Source organism: Nothobranchius furzeri, chromosome 11 (assembly GCF_043380555.1).
Source record: "Nothobranchius furzeri strain GRZ-AD chromosome 11, NfurGRZ-RIMD1, whole genome shotgun sequence".
In the NCBI taxonomy this organism is placed as follows: Eukaryota; Metazoa; Chordata; class Actinopteri; order Cyprinodontiformes; family Nothobranchiidae; genus Nothobranchius; species Nothobranchius furzeri.
This window is the reverse complement of record NC_091751.1, coordinates 49362925-49378383: the sequence shown is the minus strand read 5'-3', so window position 1 is coordinate 49378383 and position 15459 is coordinate 49362925. Positions and strand designations below refer to the sequence as shown.

The window sequence follows — 15459 nt, the reverse complement described above, 5'->3', positions numbered from 1 at the left end:
GTGCGTTTCCACAAGGTCTTACTGGTGCTGATTAAAATAGCCTGGTTATTAGAAGAAATCTTGCACTGGAATTTCAGCTAATGTAGGTTTCCATCCTATAGGATGCACACAAATACTCCCTCTCTTTCACACACACACACAAAGACAGCAACAAAGGTTTGTCTTAAATAGAAGCACAAAGACATATCCTTTTATAGTCCTCTCCCTGTTGTTGGCAGCCTGGTTGGTTGTGGAAAGGGGGGAGGTAGAGGTGACACCTGTGGCCAGAGGATAAAGGGGCTCTAATCGTTCACCTTTCTTTGCAGCGTGAAGAGGGATCCTCATCTCTGTCGGTCCTGAGTTTCTCCTCTGATGGCCCCGAAGAAGAAGGAAGAGCCAAAGCCGGCAGCACCAGCGGCCCCTAAACCGCCAGAGCCAGAACGCCCCAAGACTCCAGAGTTCGACCCAACATCAGTGACGGTAAACCTCCATCTTCATTTAATCAGACCAATTTCATGAAAATGATTAGAAGTAATAACATCAAACCTGGCAGTGCAAGCCACATTTCTGAGCAGCTTTTATTAACAGAGCTGCAGAGAATACGAGGTGAATTGCAGACACGTCATGTCACTCAGCCCCACGAGTCTCAGTCAGAGCCAGTTGTAATTACTGAATCGGACGTCTTGGAAAATGTATTTTCTGCTGACTTGGCCCCTTCTCAATGGATGAATGTTTTCCTTGTTAAGCAAGCTGCCGTGTTACAATAGAGCGTGGCTAAAACCACAGTATGATTTTCATTATGTCTGTGAAACGCAGACCACCCGCACCTCCTCTCAGAGAGGGGAGGGGAGGTACACAGATTATTATAGGTTTACTTTTTCTATCTTTAAAAGTGTGTTAGATCAGTTTTGGGTAACGGTTTCTTAAAGTTTGTGGTTTGCAAAAAAAACCAGATGTTAAAGTTCGGGGCACCAAATGACTGGAAACCAAATGCAGTGAGATTAAAACGTTATTGTGAAAGATATTTGGTTTCTAACAGGAGTGCAGAACATGTGGTAAATCTAATTTAAAACACATCTGTCTAATAATTTTGACCTTTTTTATTTTTAACAGTCATTTAAAATGTTGTAATGTTTAATTTTAGTAATAAGCTGAAGGAAAGCCACTCCCAGAATGAAAAACTAAATGTTTTTGTCATTCTAAATTTGCATGCTGTGCAAAATGTCTCCAACCTTTTGCTTTGATCTTGACATTTGAACTTTTTTTAGATCCCAATGAAATTAAGTAGCGTCTCTTTACTGCAAACTGCAGTAAATATAAAATCAAATGATGCAGACTGTAGTTATTTAGAAGTGAAGGTCTTCTTCTCGAAGATGCACAGGTTTTTTTTCTTCTTTGCTTTATTTAGTCTATATTATTTAAATAAAGTCTGTTTCGTGGAATGATCTCCATCCTCGTATTCCTTTGTTTATTTTGTTTTTTCTCAGCTGGAATTCACTCCTGAACAAATTGAAGGTGAGGCTGTGTGTCGTGTGTGACCCATGGACTGTGAGCTATTTATAGAGAATAAATGGTTGCTCACACACTAATCTCCTCATTGTGTGAGAAACGTTTGGCAACAGCTGGTGATGCACTACTGTAGATCAGACTTTGGCTAAATAGTTATTTTTAATCCTTTCAAGTCAGTTTCCCATAGAGTCTGGCTTCCATGGTTTGGATTCTTCTAGTTATCGTTTTTATCTGACGTGTGCGGTTACAGATGATTTATCTGCTTTTGGACGACAATGAAATGGATAAAAATGCATCATGGCTGTTTTGTTTACAGACTTCAAAGATGCTTTCCAGCTGTTTGATCGAACACCAGCAAGTGAGATGAAAATCACTTACGCTCAGTGCGGGGACCTGATCCGTGCTTTGGGCCAGAATCCTACTAATGCAGAGATCATGCATGTTCTTGGAAAACCTAAACCTGAAGGTTGGTTATGTGGCATGTTAAAGGAGCAATAAGTAGGAAGTTTACTGTGAAATACTTGCCAAACAGTCTAATGTCTCAATCATGTTGGAAGGAAGGTCACATTGAAACAGATTTCCTTCTCGGCCGGTTGGGTGGTTACCAGGTTTTCTCCATTTAAAGCAACACTGATTAAGTTTCCCCATTTCTTCCTCCTACCTGTTAAAAGAGGAATTACAATGATAGTAAACAACCCTGGTGCAGCCTGTTGTAGCTAAGGCAAACAACAGGTGAGTTTCCTTTGCCAGAACTTCAGGGTAAATGCAGCAAGAGGGAAATTGACTGGGCGATCCCAAGGCCCGGTCTTCTTAGCTGTCCTGCCTCCATTTACAGTTTGGCCCTGTAAGGAATGTGCTGAAACACCAGCACATCCCAACTGCTGCATCGTGAGTTACATCACCGATTGGTGCAGAATGCACCAACAACTCATGTTTTCCTAAATACAGGTTCTCCGCCCCGTATGCATTTCCTTTTTCCTACGACAACGTCATTTTCGACTGAGTTGCTACCAATAGACGGTGTTCCCAGCTACCAACTGCACCGAGCCTTTTGCTGGGCCACTACGAGTACCTATTTCTGAGCAGGTACTTAGAAGTTTCCTGAAAACGACCCGGAAAATTGCTATTTGGCCTGCCCGGTCAAGTGGAACCATGCACATGTCAAGAGGTTCTGGTGAGTTTACCCTGAAGTTCCAGAAATGGAAACACGGATAACGAGATAACTTATGCCAAACCCACAATGTCAAAAGATCCACATTGTTGGAAAAACAAAAAATATTACTTACGAGTCCAGTAGCAAAGAAGCCAGGTCACTATCAGTCCATGCTTTTATAGCCTCCTAGCTCCCTCAAGCTAGTGTAGGCTGTGCCGATGTTCACTCTTTGCTTTCCATCCAAGACACTACTCTTCCTTTTTTACTTCCAGGCTCCACCATGATGTCAATGAAACAGAAAATTCTTCTTTTTCTTTCTCTTGTGCGTTTTATCAGTGAACTGAATTGGCTAATTGCTAGCCTTTATATTAGCTACCAACACAGTAAACAGCTAACAGCCTTTAAGCAGGCAGCTCCCCTTGGTAAACCTACCCAAGCCACAAAACTGTTAAGTGTGATTTCTGGTCAGCAGAGGGCTGCAAAGTGCTGTCCAGTCTGAAGTTGGTAAACTTTCTATCTCGAGAATAACTGAATCCAATTTCAAAGCAGTAGCTTACATGAGTAAAACCTCTTTGGTGTTGCTTCAGAAAGGCCAAAGAGGGACGAAGTCTTTGTTTACAATCTACCCTGCCTCCAGACTGCCTGGTTCCAGAGCAAATCATATGTGAGCCCACAAGGTTGCAAAGTCTTCAATGGAAGTACTGCCCCGACAAGATATTTCAGCTGGCAAATAGAAGCAGCGTTGTGGGCAGGATGTTAGCTAGTAAAAGGAGCGGCCCAGAAGATATTTCTTGTAAACCTAAGAAGCCACAGTGTCCTTCCCAAAAATTGAACAACAATAGGAGAGAAAAAAATACTAAATTCAACATTCACAACCTTTTTTAAAAGTGAAATTTGAGGGACCAAATAAATTTCAGGACAGATGAGAAAGAAATAAGTCTGCTCTAAAAATATCTCAAGCTACTTTTTCAAACACCAACAACTCGAAATGCATTCATCTACCTATCAACTTACTGTGAATGACTCGTCTCATTTGTCTCTAGAATCTTCTGGCAGTGACCCATAAATGGCATCCACCATGAAACTCACAAAGGGGAGTGGCTGAGAGCAGGCTCTTTTACTTAAATGCATGGACTGCAGTATCTAAATTAGACCACAAGATGTCACTCTTACTTCATGCAAGTTATTCTTCCCTACATGCAAAAGATTAGATCATTTTCTTGCTGCTTCCCACAGATATGCAGACCAAAATGCTTGACTTTGAGCAGTTCCTCCCAATCCACCAGCACATCTGCAGAGCCAAGGATCGTGGCACATTTGAAGACTTTGTTGAGGGTTTAAGGGTTTTCGACAAGGAGGGGAATGGGACGGTCATGGGTGCTGAGCTCAGACACGTTTTAGCAACCCTCGGTGAGCCTATCATAATATGTGATGATCTCAGAAGGTTATGAACTAAACGACTCAGGCTGAATGGAAATGTTTCCTGATTACAGGTGAGAAGATGAGGGAGGATGAAGTGGAGCAGCTGATGCAAAACCAAGAAGATGCGAATGGGTGCATAAATTATGAGGCTTTTGTAAAGTACATCATGGCATCCTAAAAAAGCAGTTATCTGTTTTAGACTCAGTGCAAATCTGGTGTTCACATGACATATTTAGAACAACGGAAAGTGAGTCTAGAAACCCAAATACATCCCAGGAGATCTGTGTTTTTAAGTAAATCCCATCCTTGTATATTTTCACCTTTATTGTCGACTCATTATTGCTTCACCTTGTTTTAAAGCCTCCTAATTAATGATGTGGTGGTCCTTTCTACGTTTTCTTTATCTTAGTAAATGAATGTAGTTATGCTGTTAAGAGCATGGATCTGTAGAGTTCAAAATTACAAAAATGGTTTCAGACAATGTTAAATAAATGAAGAGAAAACAAAAACTTTAGCTGTTTTTAATATTTCCTAATAAGGGCAGGTCATTTAAAACAAAATGTTATCATGTTACAAATATATATTAACAATTAAAATATGGCAAACAGGATATAATTCTAAATATGTGCAAAAAGTATCCATTACATTGCAAGGTAATGTACAAAATATCTGTCAAGAATGGCACTTCCTCTCTTCAGCCAGCAGAGGGAGCTGGTATTCAACGTTTTATTTCATTCCAAACACTGGGGATCTTTCATTCACTAGCCTTTTTTTAAAAACACCCCTTTTGGCTGCAGAACAATGAAATATAAATAACGTTGTTTTCCTTTCTCTGTCAGTGCAGACTGAAATTCAAAGTTGAATTTTGTTTATTATTCACCTGAAATCTTAACAAACAAAGTATTTTACAGTTTTAAAGCCTTTGTCTGGTACTGATTTGATGACAGGTGTTTTATTTTAATTAAAATCACTTACAATACTGTATAAATATGAAAATAATATATGAATATGAAAAGTAAAAAATATTTAGAAAGTTGTATTTTCACACCCGTATGTAGTTTGATTATTTTTCCCCCTTTTTTTCAGCCCAGATGCATGCTTTTGGTGCTAGACTGTTGTAAATGTCCACATTTTGGTATGATCCACAGCTCATTTTACATCAGGGTTTCACTGTTGGTTAACTCACCGTAGCAGGAAAGAGCTGGGACCTCAATATGGCTGCAGGTACCAGCAGTGTTGTCACTCATAAAATCAGATGCTAAAAATAAGATGTTTTATTTGAGGTTGTTTATGGGATTATTTGGAACTCCTGCTTTAGCATGAAGTGAAAAATGAACCCTAAAACAGTCAAAAGTACTTTTATGAAGACTGCATGATCATTATTTTTTTGACCAGGGTCTCATGTTGAAGACAATTTTCCATTTTTGCATAAAAGGGGTTTTCATAATATTCCACAATGGTCAATATTTAGCACATTGTTAATGATTATGTTTATGTTTGGGTATTTAGCAGACGCTTTTGTCCAAAGCGACTGATGAGTGATAATCGGTATGTTGACCTTGAGGCTAACAACAATAATAACAACAAATGGACATCAGTCATGGAGAGGAGGGAACAAGGAGTGGACAGTAGAGAGGGGGGACGAGTGCAGGGAGGTATAGTTTAGAAGATGCTCTCTGAAGAGCAGGGTCTTCAGGAGTTTCTTGAAAATTGAAAAGGAAGCCCCTGTTCTGGGAGTGCTTGGTAGGTCATTCCACATTTGTGGAACGGTGCATGAGAAGAGTCTGGATTGTCCTGAGCGTGGTGTAGGCACTGCTAGCCGACGATCCTGTGATGACCGGAGCAGCCGGGCCGAGACGTAAGCCTTTGCAAGAGGATTCAGGTAGATGGGAGCCGTACCATCTCGGTCATTGACCTTAAAGATGAATCAGGATTCATCCTGGTCAAGCTGTCAGTTTGCACAGTCGATGCAAGACCACACACACACACACACACACACACACACACACACACACACACACACACACACACACACACACACACACACACACACACACACACGTTCAACATAAGGTCACTTTAGAATTGCTAATTATCCTGACATGAATTTTCTGGACTGGCAACCAGAGTGTTTGGAGGAAATTCACACATGCATGGTGCAGAATAATAAACCCACACAGAGAAATGCCACCAAAGAAATTCAGACCCGAGATGTCTTTTTGTGAGGCTGCAGTATCCCTGCACACAACAGTTTATACTAAAAATTATGCATCTATTTAAGTTTAAAATGCTAATGTGTTATTGTTCAGAGGGTGGAAAACATGCAAAGGATTCAATAAAGCACAAATTTTAAGAATGTACAAATTATGTTCAAGAAGTAGAGATCTTAAAAAATATGCGTTTACTCCTGCTGGTTAACTGGAAATGCTAACGTCTGTGGCGGAAATCCACATTTTTTATATTCTCAGACTAACTTTCGTGGATTCACACAAAGAAGAACACAACTATTTTCACAAAGTTTTCCTCTCACATTTGGTAGAAGAAAAACAAAAGGGAAACGTGACACTGGTCTGCAGCTTCAGCGTTCCGGTTACCTCCTACGACTCTCTCTCAAGGTTGTAAATTGCACCAATTTGACTGGTCTCCCTTCTGCGCCAATCCAGAGGCGCAGGACGAATATCAGAAAACTGGCCTGTTTTACATCAACCTCAGACTGACCCTTTTCTCAAGATAGGAAAACAGAAAAGGTAGGAAAACTACTTTAAATACTACTTTAGGGTTTTTCTTCTTAATTCCATGCATGAAACAATAAGATGTGTTTGGTCCTTTTGTCCATGCCTTAACTGATGTTTGTAATAAACTCACAAAAACGTAAAAAAAAAAAGCCTGACCATTTCAAGCAATTCTCGAGAATAATTGGCACATTCTGTCAAGAATTCATCCTTTAGATTAACTTGTGGTGTTAACTTTGAGACTGAATACTATGAGCAGATGTAGATAGTAAATCCAATGGTCTAGTTCCACAAAACTGGTGGCGCCCCGATTAATTAATATGAGGTTATAAACAATTAAACAAGCTAAATCTATGACACATTTGAAATCTAGATATAAAGTTATCGCTACACGCCTATGTGGCCATGTAAAGTGCACATGGGCCCTGGATTAGGTTTTGTTTCCATAGGTTTGACCAATCCGAGGGTCTGTTTGGAGGCATCTCAGGGAGGAGGGGTACTGTCATGAATAACTCTAGTTCTGTCACATTCTCTTGCTCCACCTCATTCTCAGCTTCACTAATAAGGCACAGCTGAGCCTCTGAATTCAGTAGAGCAATGCCACCTGCGTCTGCATCTTACGAGGAGCTCTGCTCCTCAGCACAATTGCCAGATGGACTTCCTGCCCAGCATTCCAGTGTTTCACAGTTTCTTGATTTCCTCACAGTTGCAAACCCAGCCTGCCTCTAAGTAAGCCTTCTGTCACCATCCTTGTCAGATTTAGTCTGTGGATTATCAGGTCTGAAGCTTGCCCTTCTCTGACCTACAGTAGCATCAGCCTTATTCTCATCAAACTTGTGCATTCTCATTCTTGTGTGCACCGACCTGGACCTGCCTCACCAAAAAATGGAATAGTTCATCCAACTTAAACAAATTGAGTAGAGTAACACTAAATAGTTTTTTTTTACATTAAGCTAGAGCTTTAACATTGATCTCAGTGATTTTTGGGTTAGAAACTTGACCAGTTTCATATTTGGCACCACTTTGCAGCCCACTGCTGGTCAGATATTGCACTTACCAGTTTTGTGGAGTGGGTAGGTGCTCTAGAGGGTGCTCTTATACCTGCATTACAATGTTAGCTTTTTAAGTTTGATGATCATCAATTAAAAGCACATGAAGAAGAAAAATAAGAAGTTTGCTTTACTATCATGGCAGAGCCTGGAAGTAAAACTAAAAGGGTAACGTATTTGGAGGTGAAGTAAAGAGCTAAAACCAAAGTAAACATCGCCGTGGTCTACACTAGCTTGAGGAAGCTGAAAAAGGCTATGAAATCACAGGCTGATGGTGACCTGGCTTTGTTGCTATTGGAAATGTAGGAATTAACTCAGTAATAATGCTGTTGGTCCAACAAAGTGGATCTATTTGATTTGTGGCTTATTTAGTTAGAGTTGTTTCATGTCAGTGTTATCTCGTTTTTTGGTAGCGCTTGGCTACATTATGCTGCTGCAGGGTTGCTTACAGTAGTTGTAATTCCACTTGTAACACTGCTCTGCGTTACATAAAATTGGTAAAAAGTACTTTAATTAACCGTTTTGTTAAAATGTTTAACTTGACAAATTTAATAACATTAAATAATTTATCATGGATGAACTTAATTCAATAACTCTTTTCCAATTGAAGCTAATAATTGAAGTTGAATAAACACTATTTTCTTTAGTGCAGGCCCAGTTAGATTTAGTATGATGACTTGAGTGTATCCTTGTTAAAATAAAAACATCCTTACTTTATTTCAAGCATGAGTCAAACTCCAAAAATAGACGTCCCATCTCCCACAACAACCGCTACAGCATCTCTTCAAGACCCAGAGTCGGATAAAAGTGTCTCAGGTTTTCACAACTCCGGTCTGTGATCCGGGTTCACTCAAAAAAGTTTCTTTCAGCTTGAACTTGTCAAACTAAAAGTTGACAAGTTCAGACTTCAAACTGAACATAAAAACATGACTTTTTTATAACTAGTCGTGTAGTTTATGCCACATTAGATACTAGCACTCAGACACATACCTTTAATGTGTATGAAGTTACTATGGAGGCCTGTAATGGAGCCCATTAAAAGTATGTCGCACTTAAAACTTGAAGCAATTAAAATTTTCTGACTGCTGTTTAATTTTAGCTGATTGCACTTTAATATAAAAATGATGAAAATTAATTAACAAGGGGACAGATCACATCTGCTGTTTTTTTGTCTGATTCTTTGTTTGGGGATGCGTACGTTTAGTCCTGAGGGTTCCAGCATGGCAAAGCCTGAAGTTTCTGCTCCATTTCACTGCAGCTCAGCCTGAAATGCATGAAACTGCATCCAGCAGGAGCTCTCTCAGGGCATCTTACCTTCCATGATTAATTTAATATAATTATATCTTTAGCTGCTATGTTTATAAGCCACGAAATGACAAGCTTCAGTAGAACAAATTAGTGGTATTAGTTTAATCAGAATGGTTTTTCTTTACATGAAAGTACAAGTGGAAATATCACAACGGCATTGAATATAGTTTTCAAAAACAGGAAATAGCTTACTTGTCACAAAAATGCACTTCCTTTTGTTTTTAAGGCAACATGGGTCAGTTTCTTATTTATCAAATAAAAAGGTTTGACATCAAACCGTCTCGTACACTTAATGCACAATAACTAATGTATAAAATAAGAAAAACTTGGTTTCATTTGAACAAAATCCATTGGAAACGTGACTAAAAAAATACGAGTGATCTCTTTGGTGAGTTTGAAGAAATGACTTGTTAAAACTTGTTCATGAAGATGTTGTTTTTAATAAATGCAATGTAATTTTCTTCGTTTGTAGATCTTATTGAGGTCATGGAGGGATGTGCAGGAAATTACCACTGCACATGTTGTGATGATGCAGCGATGCAGGTAAAATATTTACATCAAATCACTCCAGATCATCAATATTTCATAAACCAGCCATCATCAGTCCAGTCAAGCAGAACACTGGTGCTCACTGCCATTTAACAAAGATTATAGAATACAAATGTTAAAAGCTCATGAACAACTGAGTAAAAGTTCTGTGCAACGTTCACAAATACAACATGTTAAAAAATATGTTCATTAAGTTTCATTTTACATTTTTACACCCAAGGAAATACTTCAAAAGTTCAATAAATACATAAAACTAAACTCCAAATCTTTAGTAAGTGCTTAAGAAATACACAGTAATACATCAATACAACAAAAACAGCTAAATGGGCTAAAAAATTCACAATGTTATTGTTTCATCTATCTAAAATATTAAAATGAGCTTTTTGGCCCAAATCTTTCCGCAAACATTCTGGGTGACATCATGACAAATCAAATCGTCAATGCGATGACTCACAGAGGAATGCCAGCATGAAATTTGAAGTTTGCAACACAGAACAGGCTTTCATATTTTGTAATCCCTTTTGAAATGAATCCAATCTGCTTTCTTTTTACCCATCAGCAAAAAAGTGAAGTTTTTGTTGTTCCAAGTCACAACACTGACGAGCCTGTTTCCGGTGGGATTAGCCTTGTGAGGCATGATAGCCGAGATCACATTGAGAGAAAATGGTGACCTGAACGGAGCGAGGCTTAAGGGAGAGCCTGGTTCCCGCTCCTCCGGCTTCTCCTCTTCAGCAGCAGAGGCTTAGTTGTGACACTGATTATGAGAAAGCCACAAGGATTTCATAAGCCCAAATAAGAATTTAATCTGCTTTTACTGTGCTTGCACATCAAAACCCGTGCACATCACCTAATGTACCATGTGTATACATTGCATAAATGAATAAAAATCATTTTCACTTTGTAAAACAATAACATTTATTTTATATTTATGTTTTGGGAAAGCACTACAGTACAGTGTGGGACTGCTCATCTTGCAGCCTCGAAGAGTTCAGACATCCTCCTTCTGTTTCTTTTGACTTTAATTATCTTGCAAACCAAAAATTGTGAAGAACAAATAGCAAAATGAAAAATAAATAAGACAGTAAATCTGTAACAAAATCTTTGTCAGAGGAAAAGTTAAGTCAATGTGTAACTTTTTGCTTTTGATCATATTTGAAACAAGTTGCTGGTTTGATGGATGCATCGTAATCAGTTACATTTCAAGTATTATTGGTTAAGTGTGTGAACTGTAGATCCTGCCTATGTATTAATCACTAAACAGCAGAACAGTGATAAAATCACTCAGATGTGCTGCATTGTGATCGTTCTGCAGAAAATCTGTTTTGCAGTTTGTTGCTCGTGCTGAAGAAACTCATGAAGTTTATTTCCATTTAGATGCTTGTCAGGTTCAGGGTGTTTGTTTCTGTGCTCACACAGCGGTGGTCTGTTTGATGCTGTGAAAGCTAATCCTGGTCGGAGATGTGGGGATGGACATGGCTCGAGCCACTCGCACTCGAAGAGCATGGTTGTCCTGCCAGCGATGCCAACGTTTCCTAACAGCCGAACGAACCTGAAACAGTTAGGACATGTTGTAGGATTTAGCATAAATACAAATGCATTCATGCAAATGATGTGACATGATAAATAAAAAGTTAAGTGGGTATGCCCAGAACATTATTTGATATAGCCAACATGTTGATTATACAACTGACCGGCGAGACAGCCTCAGGAAAAATGAAAATTTAGGTAGAAACAGCAGAGTTCACAGATTTAAACTTAAACGTTTCATGAAATTATTTCTCATTAAAGGTGCAATATGTAAAAATGACCTCATGTAGTCACATGATGAGGTAACTGCAGTCCTTTTTTCTAAGCAATAAAATCACTTTCCAACTACCGTTCTGTAAGTTTCATGGCTGTTGGCCATGATCAGCACCAGAAGATTTTAAGTGGCAAAAACAAAGACGAGTCATAAACAGTAAATTAATAAGTAGATAAAAACATTGTCATATCTGGTGTTAGCACTCTTGGGTGTTTTACGGTAACATACCATACCATATATATTTGTAAAGCACATTTAACCACAGAGTGTCAGCTGATCAAAGTGCTGAACAAAGAAGGGGCAGTAGAACTAGCTAAATTACTACAAAGTTAAATGCCCCCGACAAACGGTGAGTAAAACAAAGTTTCAAAAAGCAAAACACCTAAAACAAGAGCATAAAGCAAGGCAGTATAACGTACAAAACATCGAAATAAAACATAAAAGGCAAACCAAACAATTAAAATATGGGTAAGGCACTAAACTGTGCAACGGATATAGAAAAATAAGCAGAAAAGCTGAAAACACACTGTTATGGCCAACCGGAGGATTTCACCACCCGAAAGCCAATTTGAAGAGATGTGACTGTCAAATCGAGCACTTACTAAACTTATTACGATAATATTTCTCCTGCATAAGAGGAAAATGTGGTTAGCCGTTTTTATAAAACAATGCCGCCAATTTGCCGCAACGCTGAAGCGGCAATCAGGAGTCTCAGGCCGTTTATAAGTGGTCAGACAGACAATTACCGTAATATTACTACCACGCGAGGCAGAAAGAAGGCCGCAAAATTCGCACATCGTTATGCTGGCATGGTGTGCTTACTGTATAAGACACACCGTTACGGTAATATTACGCTGATTTGCTGGCACAATGTGTCTTGTAAAAAGGGTTGTTGTTTGCCATCTTGCTGTTAGCTTGCTGTTCTGAATCCTAATCCCTAACCCTGTTCTCATTAAAATGAAGCAAAACACCTCCATTGACTCATTATTCATTTCACACATACATTTCACTGTAATATTGAGATGTTGGTTATTGAAAAAGTAGCTTGAGATATTTTTAGAGCCGGCTATTTGTTTCTACTTCATCATTAGCATTGTTACCTCAAAGAATACATACTGCTCCTTTAAACCTCTGGAGGCAGGCGTTGCAGATTTGCAACGTTAAAACCTACCTGTTACTCCACAAATGTATTTCATGAGCTTTTTTTTTAACTCAGAAGTACCCCTGAAGGACTTGGTTGTTCATCCTTTTATCAAAACTCATTTTGAGCCTGAGAGGGTTAAAACATGTAGTCAAAACAAAAAGAGAACATGTTGTTGCAATAAACTGTGAGATTGGATTACAGAATGTGCAGAGGTTTTAAAAACACAGCGGTGAACGACATTATGAAGGCTGAATTTGCTGGTTAAATTAGGTCTATAAGAACAGATGATTTTATCTAGTTGCATTCAATTCATAATCTTTCATTCGAATGAAAATCAGACTGATTAAACACCAGAGGCAAAGCTTTTGCTTATTTCCTGTTTCCAGTCTGTCTGATCGTAGCACTTTCTTTTAGGGACAGATTCTGGATTTACACTAAATAGCACCTTAATGTGTAACAGATTTAAAATTTTAAAATAAAACATGAACTACAAAATAAAGAACAAGATCATTGTTTGAGTTTGATTTTAAATAAGTATGGCCAATTTATTACAAAAAAGTCTTGCAATAAAAAACAAAAGTTGCCCCTTGCTTTTATTTCTTTTGCTAAAAAAAATTGCAAAAATGAATACTTTCTACTAAATTGCAAATCCTCATCAAAGTTAGTAATTCTACATTCCCAACTGGGATGAACGAGAGCATGGAGAGGGTTCATCATTTTTCATAATTACCATCAAATGCTTGTATTGGCTTTAATCACTTTCAAACAGCTGCTGGGTTTCTGGTAATCTGCTTTTATTTTAATCAGAGGAAAATGGCAGCACTTAGTGAAGGATTTCTCTCAGGTTTAAGGCCTGAAAACAGAGCAAAGGTAAAATATCTCTTCTTTTATTTCTGTTGAAGCTGCTGCTACTGCCAGACTGAATTTAAACAAAAATATAACTCACAGTAGATTAGATATAAAAGGGAATTTAACAATTTCAACAAGTCCACGAGGCTAATTATTAAAATTATAAATCAAAAGGCACATTGCTGACAGTCTGTAGTGACTCACCTCTCCATTTAGAAAGCAGTAAAACACCGACACAAAGAATCCCTGAAACAGTAAGACGCATTATAATTAGATGAAAAGATCACACAATTCAAATGATGTAGTCATTAGAGAGGCAGAAACATTGAAATTAAGAATTTATTTTAGGAGTGAATTTTGTTATGGCAAAAGTGCTGAAACTCTGTCTGAAATTATTTGTTATTCTTTTACTCGGTTCAACAAGATCACAGAAAGATTTTAAAAAAAAGGGAAGCGCACGGAGCAGTAATCATGCCCACATGGCCCCGTTAATGTTGACAGCTGAGAGCACTGAACATAAGGCAGGAGGGACGGAGTCAGTGTAAGCACCGCCAGGATGCTAGCCAGAATTATCCTCCCACAGGAAAGCTCAAAATCAGCTCAGAGACATGATAAAAGTCCACAATAATGGTTCCTTACAGACACAGAGTGTCAGGTTTGCTTATTTAAAGTGGATCACTGTTCTACTACATAAATATTCTCACTCTCACCTGAAAAGATTGCAAAAAGGAGTTAAAGTAGATGAAAACTATTTGTGAGATGTCATCCCCTCCTGGATTCACGAAGAACAGCATGTAGGTGATACCCAGCAGAGGTAGTAGGACTAGCGTGGCTTTCACAGCTTTTCTGTTGAAACAGGGAATGGCATTTTTTAAAAGGTAAACGTTATTTGATTCATCCCTGTTAAACATTGTCATAGTATAATATAGAAGAGATGTTGACATTCTGTTTGCATTTAATTTAATGCTACACCCTCCTAAAAATAAAAATATTAAAAATAATGGTGCTTATGATTATATATATATATACATATATATATATATATATATATATATATATATATATATGTGTGTGTGTGTGTGTGTGTGTGTGTGTGTGTGTGTGTGTGTGTGTATGTGTATATATACATATGTCAAATCGCTCTTCTAAAAAAAAGAAAGAAAAATAAATAAAAATTTAGGAAGGTATGTCAAATTTATTACAGCAGCATACATGTAGTATTCATCTTATAACTCTCAGCAGAACTTCCCCTGAACTCTACACTACACCTCTCTCTCTCTCTCTCTCTCTCTCTCTCTCTCTCTCTCTCTCTCTCTCTCTCTCTCTCTCTCTCTCTCTCTCTCTCTCTCTCTCACACACACACACACACACACACATATATATATATATATATATATATATATATATATAATATATATATATATATAAGCAGTGCTCTACTGCCACCTAGTGTTCAGCATATATAATAATAATTGAACTTATATAGCGCTTTTCAAGACACCCAAAGACACTTTCACACACTCACATTCACACACTGCTAGTGATGGTAAGCTACTTGTAGCCACAACCGCCCTGGGGAGGTCTGACGGAGGCGAGGCTGCCATTTGGCGCCATCAGCCCCTCTGACCACCACTAACACAGGCAAGTTGGGTGAAGTGTCTTGCCCAAGGACACAACAGCAGGATACCCCTGGCGGGAGCTGGAATCAAACCCATGACCCTCCGATCATGAGGCAACCCGCTCTACCACCTGAGCTACTGCTGCCCAATATATATATATATATATGTGCAATGTGCAAATATATACACATTCCAACAAATCCCACAATGCTAATGTAACGTACCAAAAGGTCGGTTTTGACCTATATATATTGACCAACATAGTAACCTTTCATCTACAGCATGAATCCACTTTCTATTTGGCCTTCTAAATCCAGACGGTTCTGTTCAGTGCGTGTTTACATA

At 38.5% G+C, this 15459-nt stretch overlaps 2 protein-coding genes across 2 annotated transcripts in view; one reads left to right on the top strand and one right to left on the bottom strand.

Annotated features, from left to right (window-relative positions):
* Positions 1-270: 270 nt before the first annotated feature.
* Positions 271-4382, top strand: myl13 (myosin, light chain 13). The gene is made up of 5 exons (XM_015975197.3): positions 271-459; positions 1467-1494; positions 1805-1954; positions 3878-4051; positions 4135-4382. The coding sequence occupies exons 1-5, from the start codon at positions 352-354 to the stop codon at positions 4239-4241; spliced, it is 567 nt and encodes a 188-aa protein (XP_015830683.1). The 5' UTR covers positions 271-351; the 3' UTR covers positions 4242-4382.
* Positions 4383-9239: 4857 nt separating this feature from the next.
* The window catches only part of LOC107395747 (corticotropin-releasing factor receptor 2), a 102317-nt gene continuing 96097 nt past the window's right edge, over positions 9240-15459 (bottom strand). The window contains exons 10-12 of the mRNA XM_054741312.2: positions 14206-14341; positions 13700-13741; positions 9240-11250 (exon numbers count right to left, since the gene is read on the bottom strand). Coding sequence (XP_054597287.1) covers positions 11110-11250; positions 13700-13741; positions 14206-14341 — 319 coding nt within the window. The 3' untranslated portion in view covers positions 9240-11109. The remainder of the gene's footprint in view (positions 11251-13699; positions 13742-14205; positions 14342-15459) is intronic.